Source organism: Populus nigra, chromosome 13 (assembly GCF_951802175.1).
Source record: "Populus nigra chromosome 13, ddPopNigr1.1, whole genome shotgun sequence".
NCBI lineage: Eukaryota > Viridiplantae > Streptophyta > Magnoliopsida > Malpighiales > Salicaceae > Populus > Populus nigra.
In genome coordinates this window covers 11,837,460-11,848,142 of record NC_084864.1, presented here as the reverse complement: position 1 = coordinate 11,848,142, position 10,683 = coordinate 11,837,460, and the positions used below count along the sequence as shown (strand labels likewise).

The following is a 10,683-nucleotide window of genomic DNA, read 5'->3' as shown; positions in this document are numbered from 1 at the left end:
CTAATATTCTTTTTTCTGAACGGGTATTGCATAAACTTCGAAAATTTGATCAAATTATTAGAGAAAACTAATATTGAGAAATTGTCATTTAACCACATAGATTTCCTGGTTTTTCCTTTGCTATGGATGTTAATTACTTATAGATCCCATTTATCTAAATTAAATTGTGAAATTTGAAACTCAAGGGAGCCAGTGTATCAACATGTTCAAGTTAAATAATGTTTAAATATTTACGTTTTGTTTAAAAATATAGTTATGGTTGTTTTTCAAAATATTTTTTATTTTAAAATATATTAAAATAATATTTTTTTATTTTTTAAAAATTATTTTTGATATCAACATATTAAAATGATTTAAAATATAAAAAAAATTAATTTTTAAAAATACAGGTTATACTGCATTTTCCAACGCTATCTTTTAGTCACAAGCTTTGCTTCTTCTTCTTCTTTTATTTCTTTAATGATAGAAGGCCTCCTTGAATAGATTTATATACCAATTAAATTTTCTTTTCCGTACGATTTTTTTATTAAAAAAAAACACATCTCATATAAAAGATTTAATAAGCTCTTTTGAGTGCTGGCTTGAAGATAAATAAAAACGTATTTTTTTAATCACCAAACAAACTCTTAGATTATATAAATTAATTCCTGGTTGGATTCAAATAAAGGGTACATGTTGTCTCATCTTTGTCCATCATCACTACAATTATTCAACTAAAAGATGGATAATTAGATAAGCTCCTTGTTGAATCAATCAGGAGTTGAAACTCCCAAATTAAGGGTCCATGCTGTCTCATCCTCCATCATCACTACAATTATTCAATTTTGACAACCAGAAGGTGGATAAATGGAGCCAAGCTTGAAGAGCTGCTTTTACGGGACATTATGGTCCCGGTTATATTTTGAACGGTGTTTGGTAGCGGAGTTCAAATATATTTTGTTTAAAGTTTATTTTTTAAAAAAATTAATTATTTTCTAATCGTTTTAACATGTTATTGTAAAAAATAAATTTTAAAATTACTTTTAGGATTCTATTTTAAAACTATTGAATTGAGAAATTTTTTTGATATAATATTAAAACTTTACTAATCACGAGTTTAAATTTCATTATTTTTATTCTAATTAATAAAAAATTAGACACGAAATATTTCAAATCTATTCAAAGAATTTTTACCTAAAAAATTATTAAAATATAATATAAAATTATTTCTAAAACCTCAAATAATAAATAAAATTATTAAATTATTATTGGATTGAAAAGTGTTGTTACAGTGACAATCATCAATTATTCAACTCCTATCCTTCGCCCCCATGATTGGAGCATCTGGTGTTTTTTTTTTTTTTCAATGCTTCACTCACTCACTCACTTGAATGCCCTTTTGTCGAATGAATGAATGAATGAAGCAGGAATATTTGGTTTATGCTACGTATCTTCGTCTACAAATAAGGAATGTGGCATAATTTTAAAAATAAAATTGACCAATTTCACCATAGATAATTGTTTAATAACTGTCAAGGCAAGGTTAAGCACATTTCACATCCGAAGTTGTTCACATCATAGTTTTGAAACTTGATTTAATCTAGTGGGTGAATTCAGAACCTGGTTGATTCGGAACTAAAACTAGGTTAGATTTAAGAAAAATAAGGAAAGAAAAAATCCGGAATGACCTGATTAACCCAGTAAGACCTGGTCAAAAATCTAATTATAATCTATTAACTTTTGATCTTTTACTAAAACAACTTCGTTTTGATTTAAAAAAAAATAATTTATCCAGACAACCTGATTAAAACTGAAATTCAGATATTAGACCGGTTTAAAAACTTTAATTAGTGATATGAAATTGAAATTCAATTTCCATTGTTGGCTATAATTAATAGATCTTGACAATTGCAATCATCATTGTCCAAACTCGAAACACGCAAGCTCGCATCCACAAAGACAAAAGGGATTTGGATAAATTTGAGGAAGAACAGATGGGGTTGGGGACAGGTGGGAGGAGAGAATGGGGAGACATTTTTGTGATGATTGCAATTGAATTTTCCTCATCAATTTGCGAAGATTTCTTCTTTTCATTCAGATCTTGACATTTGGCGAGGGGTTTTAGAATTTCTTTCAAGGGCTCCACTTGCATGAGAAGTTGATAGCTATCTCTCATTTAATTTCATTGTCTGGGCCATGTTTTTTTACCTAACAAAATTGAGATTATTTTGATGTTGGGCATCTCCTTTTTTTTTTCAAAAAAAAAAAATCAATTATGTGCTGTAAGCTTTATTGTTTTTTCTTTTGCTTTTTTTTTGTGGTTAATTAGATTTCTAGATTATTTTGTCAGATTATACATAAAAAAATTATAGTATTTAAGCTGTAATAATGATATATTATTATAAGTTATATAGCTTGAGTTATTAATTAATACCATGTTATTACCTCATACCATCAAATCCAAAAAATCAATTACACTGAGAGTTTAAATGGAAACAATCGGTTTCTTAAATATTCAAAATTAGTGTAATTACTATGAATTGCCTCTTGAAGTTATTTCTATATTTATTTAATAGTTAACCTGAGAAGATCTGAAAAAACAAATTGAGTTGTGGGAATAATGCATCGAAAAGAGATTTTCAGTTTGATTTTAAGGTTTTTGTCCAATTTATTTTATTATATATCACTGAACTATGCAAAACATATATATTAGTTTTTGAAAATAAATTAATCATAGTAATCAACCAATTAATACTATAGACATGAGAAATAAAAGATGAAAGATATCATCTCCTTTACAATTGACAAGACTGAAAAAAAATCAATTTAATTCATTAACTTAAACTGTTAGTTGAAGCTTTAGAATATAATTTATATTATTATCTAATATACTCCCTTAAGTGAAAGTGTTTTGAACTTGAAACTTGCACAGATTTATTTTATCTTGTATTTAATTTTTATCAAATAAACATGAATGGTAGAATTCGAACTCATGACTATTTAGTCATTAAAATTTTGATACTATGTTATAAAATTAATTTAATCTAATAAATTAAATATAATTTATATTACCCTAGAAAATATTCTGCTCGAAACTCTTTATGGCATTACAGCACACAGAGACGGATGCTGTTTTCCCTGCCTTTCTGTAAAACAGTACAAGGGTTATGATACCTGCAGGCCCAGATCATATGGTTATGAATCTCTCAGCAGGAGCACAAGTACAACCTGTTTTTTTGAAGGCTCTCGCCTACTGTACAATCAAATTGCAATGACAAACCGACAATCTTGAAGCAGTTGTTCTTACAGGCAGGCTGTTGAGTTTTCAGAATCCAAGGTCTGCTCCATGCTCCATGATACTTCTGCTCACAGGTAGTTCATCAACCAAGTTTAATCCGCGTCAAGGAATGGCATCAATGCTTTAAAGGAAGGACCACAAATTCTGGACAAGGACCACAAAACTGGCTACCAACGTCTAAATATTTTATATATATATATGTACAATCAAAATCTGATAAGATTTATAGTGTAGCATGAGCAATTATTTATTATTAACTATTACCTTTTTTATTAAAAGAACAATCTATTTAAATCAATTATATTATATCGAATAACTTTCACACAATTTAATTTTAAATATAAACTAAGTTAGTAGTTAGGTCAAAAAAAATTTTTCAATCAATTTCATCCTTAATTTTTTTTTTATCAATTAACCAAGTTGTTTTTAAAGTGACTAAATTAATTAGAATACATCAAAATAATTTTTATATTATTTAATTTTAAATCTATATTAGATAAAAAATTTGCTTAGAAAACCCTATTATAAAATAATTAAAAGAGGAGAGTTGTTTAGAAGTAGCATCATTATTTGGGCCCTTATTAAACAACTTGAAGGCTTCACACCCTAGAAAATGAAGAAAATCATCATGGAATCTATTATGATCTAACAAATACACAATTATCAAGTAAAAAAATGTCTATTCTCACCACTATCTCTCACTACAAAAAGCTTTCTTCTAGCTCATGCAGAAGAATAAAAGAGTGCAGATCAAAGTAGATATTAGAAAAGATTCAAGCCCGTTTGAATACCTATATAAGTAGAGAGCTGGCATAGCTCCTCTAATCTTTGTAAGAATTCTCACAAATAAAGTTGTATGGATAAATATTTTTTTATTTAATTACCATTCCATCCTTCTACTAGTCCAAATTGCTCAATAGCCTCCTTCTTTCTTTATACATTTTTCTTTAAAAAGATTTTTTTGGACCGACAGAGCATATATAAAAGACAAATTCAGTACTTAACTCTCTAAAAGAAATGCGTTGGGTAAGGATTTGAGGGTTTTTTTTAAAAAAAAACCAACAGCTGTAATTTCATAACATATCAAATTGGCCGGTCTTAATTTGATTTGAGGAAAAACATTTATAAGACAATGATACTCAAACTTTGGTTTTTGTTTCTGGAAAAAAAAATTAAACAACATTGTTCTCTTGAATGTACAAAAAGAATGGTAAAACTGTGAGAAACATTTATATTAAACTAATTTAACAGGTTAAATTTGAAATTTTTTAATTTAATATTTTATTTAACTTGAATTTTTAATTAAATCATATGAAAATTGATATGATTTGACATAGATAATTTGATGAATCTAAAACTATCTTGAATAATTGATAAAAACATGATTTGATTTTTTTCTAAAACAAATTTAAGATGATAATTTTTTAATATTAAAATAATTATATATTATATTAACTCCAGTTGAACCATCTGTCTTTTCTATTCCTTTGCCTTCTTCATTCTCTAACTGTATTAAGCTCGGGTGGAATGAAATTCTTGATTAAATTAATAGTAATAAAAAAATATCTAGTTTGTGTAATTAATACGCTAGAGTATGAGGAAGGCTACAACATTAGAGAGGTGCATGTGACTTCTTTAAAGTTCTGATAATAGTTTTTTTTTTTTGGTGTCGTTGGAATAATTCTAGTGGAGGCATTTTTCTTTTAAAGTGGTGTGTGGCGACAATGGAGCTCTAGTACGATTTCAAAAATCAATTTTTCTTTTCTTTTTATTTTCTCACTCCTCTACCCGGTTTCTAAGCCTAAATTATTTTCTTCTTCCTAGGGATGCATTTTTTTTCCCTAATTTTCAATTGTAATACTTTTAGTTTTAATATTTTTAAAAACAAAAAAATCAAAACATTTTCTTTACAAAATCAAGCTACATCTCGATAACAAAATGCTTGTTTTGAAAACCCCACATCAAGCCTATCTAAACAAACAACAAAGACCAATCTTGAATAAAAACAGCGTTAAATGATTAAATAAAAAAAATACATGACCAGAAAAAATTATAGCTTGGGAATCCACAGTACAATTGTTTATGGTAGCATAGTCGTTGAAATAGTAAAATGCTCAGCTTTTTTACATATTGTTTTTCTCAGCCTGGATCTCCTGGCAACTTTCCACCTGGTAAACCTCCAAAATAATTCCACTGACTTGGTTAGGGTATGAGCCTTGATACGGAAATATTGACTGCATGTTTTCTCTACAGGAACTGTTATTGACAATAGTCTGCCATCCAAGAAACAATGATTTCTATCTCTGTGCTCATGCGGGAATGATTGTGAGTGTCACATAAAGCTTTTTAGATACCTGCGTTTTGGGATCTCATCGAGATTTCTTGAATGTGCTTTCCTTTGGCTGTAAGAACGTCCAGTCTTGTTAGGTTCATCTGTAACTTTTACCCCTTGTTTCCATGCACAGGTGACTGCTAGCCCCGTCTGAGGAGGTCGTCAACCTTCCCACATTTCACTGTCTAAAACTACCCTTGAATCCGGGGTGGAGATTCTTACACACCTTTTCATTACAAGGGCAAACCTCTTGCATGCTCCTCGACAGTGCATTTCAGCACTGTTAAGGTGTGCTGTTATAAATTAATGGATGGCCCTGAATGTTCTTTAATTGTTTTTCCTTCTAGAATGAATTGCCAAGGAAGTAAAGGTACCTTTGTGATAATGTTTTCCTTCCTTTCGCTAAAATTAACATGTTTTTTGATTCCAGAAGACATTGTTTTTTATTTACTTCGCATGCAATATCCATCTCGCAACGGAAAATACCACAATGCTAAACGAAAACTACTTCGTTTAAGGCATCTGTGAGAAAACATGGAGGGAGACTGATTGAACCACGGCAACTTCTTGGCTGGTTTTCACTTTCCCTCTCCTTTTCTTTGGCCATTGAGTAATAAGTAGGTCAAAATATACTTCATGTTTAAACTTGAAGACTTTTCAAGCTAAAGACTTGGACTTGAAGGTGAGATCTTTGGTAGACCCTCCTAGATCCAGTAAACCTCCTGCAAATACCAGCTATATGCACCCCTTTATTTATATCCGCCAACAACCATTACAAAAAATTAGTGGAGCCTTGAATAGAAGATGAACAGCTTGTAGTGGAGCCCAACCAATCCATTAGCACCAAATCATTTTGGTATTTTTTTGAAGATCGTCTCATTTTTAAACCGTGAAAGGGCACCGTTTGGGAACGCGGCTGCGGCCGCGTTCCCAAAAAATTTGAAAATTTTTTGTTTTTTTTTTTTTATTAAAATTTAATATGGTTTGTATGTTTTGGATCGTTTTGATGTGCTGATGTCAAAAATGATTTTTAAAAAATAAAAAAACATCGTTGGCATGCATTTTGGCACGAAAAGTTATTTGAAAAGCACCCGCAACCACACTGCCAAACACGCTCTTCATGATCACAGTCAGAACAGGAGTCAAAGCAAGATGATGATCAGTTCAAATTGGAAGAAATTAAATACAAAAAGGGGTGATCTTTGTTGAATAATTCATTCATTTTTTTTTTCAAAAAACAAGCTAACAACAATACTACCATATTTATTTGTGAATCATCACACTTGTCTATCATTTTCTTTCTTTTTTCTTTCATGTTTTAGAATATAATTGGAAGGTTTTTTGCACTCAAAATTATATCTATTTTCTAATCCAATAATATATAAGGGTTTTGTATTTTTTATTATATGGTATAGTCTATTTTATGAGTCTCACGTTATTCAAGTAAGAGATATCAAAGGATTCATTGGCTTTTTATGAAAAAAAAAGAAAAAAGAAGAATCATTTGAGTTTCACATTACTAATTAATTTTGTTGATTAAAACGAAGGAAGCATTTGATTGAGAATTCATGAAACATTAAGGATCTAATTGAGATAGAAAAAATATAGGCTGGGGATTTAACCAGAGCGACCCTTAAAGATTGGTGACTTTTTCTAGGTTTGCCCCAAATTATATTATTATTTTTAAATTTTAAACTTTTTCTTTTTCTTTCCAAACAGTGGCAATAAATTAAACACCATCTGAGAGAGTATTTGAGTTTGGGTTCTTTCTCTGCCAGAATTTTACTTGTTTCGGTTCTGTCGAGGTGTTCCTCACCAAGCAAAATAGTATCATATAAATTGCATCTAAAGGTAACCCATTTCTAATCCACCAACCAAGCTTCCATTTTTATGTTCTCACATTGATGTTAAGCTCTGTATTTACTTTGAAATCATTTGATTTTGTTCAGCTTCTGGATCTGACTGTAAATTAGGTTTTTTTTTTTATCTGAAATAGTATGCAATCTGTAGTCAATGATTGTTGAATTCTGTTGTTTGGATTAATGGGTTTTGTTTCTTGATGCCTGAAGTCATCATTTGGGGTTTAAAGTTTTGGTCTTTTTTGCTTCATGTGCAATGAATTAGAGCTTACATTTCGAGTTTGGAGTAGAACTGCTATTGTACAATCAGGGTTTTGGGTTTTTTGAGTTTGAGAATTTCTGCCATGGATGGTAGTCCTGGAGAATCATCTGAATCTGGGTCTATTGTATCTAATTCTCACTCGTTGAAAAATGGGGGTTTGCATGATGACGATGGTTGTCCTAGGCAAGTATCACCAATTAGAATTGGTGGGTCGAGGAATACAAGTCCTATCGGTTGTGTTGGATCAAGGAATACCAGCCCTTCTCGGCAAAAGGTGATTAAGACCAAGCCGCGTGGTTTAGATGAGGAAACGGTAGCTACATTTGGCAAGGTTGTTCACCCAGATGTTCAAATGGAGGATAACATATGGGCAATGTTGCCTGAGGACCTGTTGAACGAGATTTTATTAAGGGTTCCTCCATTTATGATCTTTCGTCTTCGTTCAGTTTGTAAAAGGTGGAATTCAATTCTCCAAGATAGTTGTTTTCTTAAATTTCACTCACAAGTGCCCTCTCATGGGCCTTGTCTTTTGACATTTTGGAAGAACTTGCAGACCCCACAATGTTCAGTTTTCAGCTTGCCCCTGAAAGCTTGGTATAGAATTCCATTTACATTTTTGCCACAGTGGGCATTTTGGTTGGTTGGTTCTTCAGGAGGCCTTGTTTGTTTTTCTGGACTTGATGGGCTAACTTTCAAAACTTTAGTTTGTAATCCGCTCACGCAAACTTGGAGAACATTACCAGGCATGCATTATAATCAGCAAAGGCAGTTGATAATGGTTGTGGATAGAATAGACTGCTCATTCAAAGTGATAGCCACTGGTGATATTTTTGTGGACAGATCATTGCCTACTGAAGTGTATGATTCAAAACTTGACAGATGGTCGCTTCACCAGATAATGCCTGCAGTCAACCTTTGCTCCTCAAAGATGGCATATTGTGACTCTAGATTGTACCTGGAAACCCTTTCACCGCTTGGTTTGATGATGTATAGGCTTGACCCTGGTTACTGGGAACACATTCCGGCAAGATTTCCCAGGTCCTTGCTGGATGGATATCTGGTAGCCGGCACTCAGAAGCGTCTGTTTTTGGTTGGAAGGATTGGCCTTTATAGTACTCTTCAGAGTATGAGGATTTGGGAATTGGATCATGCAAAGATTACGTGGGTGGAGATTAGCAGGATGCCGCCAAAGTATTTTCGAGCTCTGTTGAGGTTATCAGCTGAAAGATTTGAGTGCGTTGGTCAGGACAACTTGATTTGCTTTACATCTTGGAATCAAGGAAAAGGTCTTCTATATGATGTGGATAAGAAGGTCTGGTCTTGGATTGCTGGATGTGCTCTTCAATCATACAACAGCCAAGTCTGTTTCTATGAGCCAAGATTTGATGCGTCCATCTATTGAGCTGGAAATCTTGCTTGCTCTCAATGCCCTGCTCTCTCTTCAGAACATTCAATAACTAGGCCTTGTTCTCTTGGCTGATTGTGACTGATGAGTTCAGTTCCTCTGGCTTTGCATACTAAATTGTAATTATTCATTGACCGAGGAATCATTTCACATCACTGAGTTTTCTTATCAGCTAACGATTGTATTACTTAGAATCAAGATTCTATGATGCCTTTGGCTTGAGCAGTGTCGACCTAGGAATCATTTCATAACACTGAGTTTTCTTGTCTGCTAATGATTGTATGACTTGGAATCAAGATTCTATGATGCCTTTGGCTTGAGCAGTGCTGCACTCAAGTCGTTTGGATAGGTACTCAATGGATAATGATATCATGGGGAAAATTTGTAAGATTCTCTCTTTTCCAGATTTTGTGCATTTCTGAAATATTAAATCTCATGAAAATTACCCATCTTGAACAATTATGATTTCCTTGCTCATTAGTTGTGGTGCTTGTTTCTTTATATGCATGTTGACATCATTTTTGTGTATTGTAGTTGCGTTACTCATTTGGTTTCTGACTTCTCAGTGTTCTCTCACAAATTGATTAGCTAGTATTTAAGCATATAATTCTTGGCTAGAACCATCTCATGTTTTTCAAGATTGCCATTCCTGAAGGAGAGCCTTTTCTTATGGGTGGGCAACATTTCTTGCACCCTGACACGTGTTGATAATTTCTAGAAAAAAATGTCAGGCATTATTATTACAACGGCTACATGTGAATGATGATGCTTCTTTAGTTATGCTAGTCGGTCACCTCCCCTCTTCATCACAATCCTTACATGGAAGGATGTCTTTTTAGGTCTGTTCCTTGATCTTCTCCCCACTTCTTTATTCTGACCATTTGCATCAGCCAAGAATGGTCATATAGTTTTGATTTCTGCAAAATCGGAATAGTCTTTCCTCCAACTCTTGATACCATCTCGTAAATTCTCCGCTTGTGATGGTTATGTTGTACCAACCTGTACGTCTTCATCTGCAAATATTATTTTCCAGGTTCAAAACTTTATTCTGGCTGTGCCTTGTGTACAAATTGCACATGAAGGAAGAGGGGAGATGCTTGATAATTAGGCGAGGGAATCATCGCATAGATACCTGTTTGTTCTTTACTTTGGTAGTGTTTGGTTACTGTTTTGAAAGTATAGAAATTAGTTAGATTTATTTTATGTTCATGACTTTTCAATCATACATGTTTTTGTCTTTTCTATATCTGTCATTAACAAAACACAACCGTAGTTATATGTTCCTTCAAGGTGTGCCGGTTGAACAAGTTAACAACTATATAGAGACACCATCCCTTTTAAGCCACTCTAAATGGCTCATAATGTGCAGCTGCTTAGTCAAACTTCTCTCTGTTACCATCTTTTTATCACAAGAATTCTGCTATTCCGACTTTAATTACAACCCGTGAACACAAAAGTTTTACGTATGAGATTGGATTAGGATCTTGCTTTCTTAATCAAATCGAGAGAGTGTCCCAATTAGAGAACTACAAGACCTTTTCCACTGCA

General features: G+C 32.4%; 1 protein-coding gene across 2 annotated transcripts; it reads left to right on the top strand.

Moving 5' to 3' along the window:
* Positions 1–7,083: 7,083 nt before the first annotated feature.
* On the top strand, positions 7,084–9,594 carry LOC133670500 (F-box/kelch-repeat protein At5g15710-like). Of its 2 annotated transcripts, none has more exons than XM_062091002.1 (2): positions 7,084–7,460; positions 7,734–9,594. In XM_062091002.1, exon 2 carries the CDS (start codon positions 7,813–7,815, stop codon positions 9,130–9,132), a length of 1,320 nt encoding a protein of 439 aa, XP_061946986.1. In that variant the 5' UTR covers positions 7,084–7,460; positions 7,734–7,812; the 3' UTR covers positions 9,133–9,594. The 2 variants fall into 2 exon arrangements, with proteins under 2 accessions (XP_061946986.1, XP_061946987.1); XM_062091003.1 differs by having other exon boundaries at positions 7,559–9,594.
* The last annotated feature ends 1,089 nt before the right edge of the window (positions 9,595–10,683 follow it).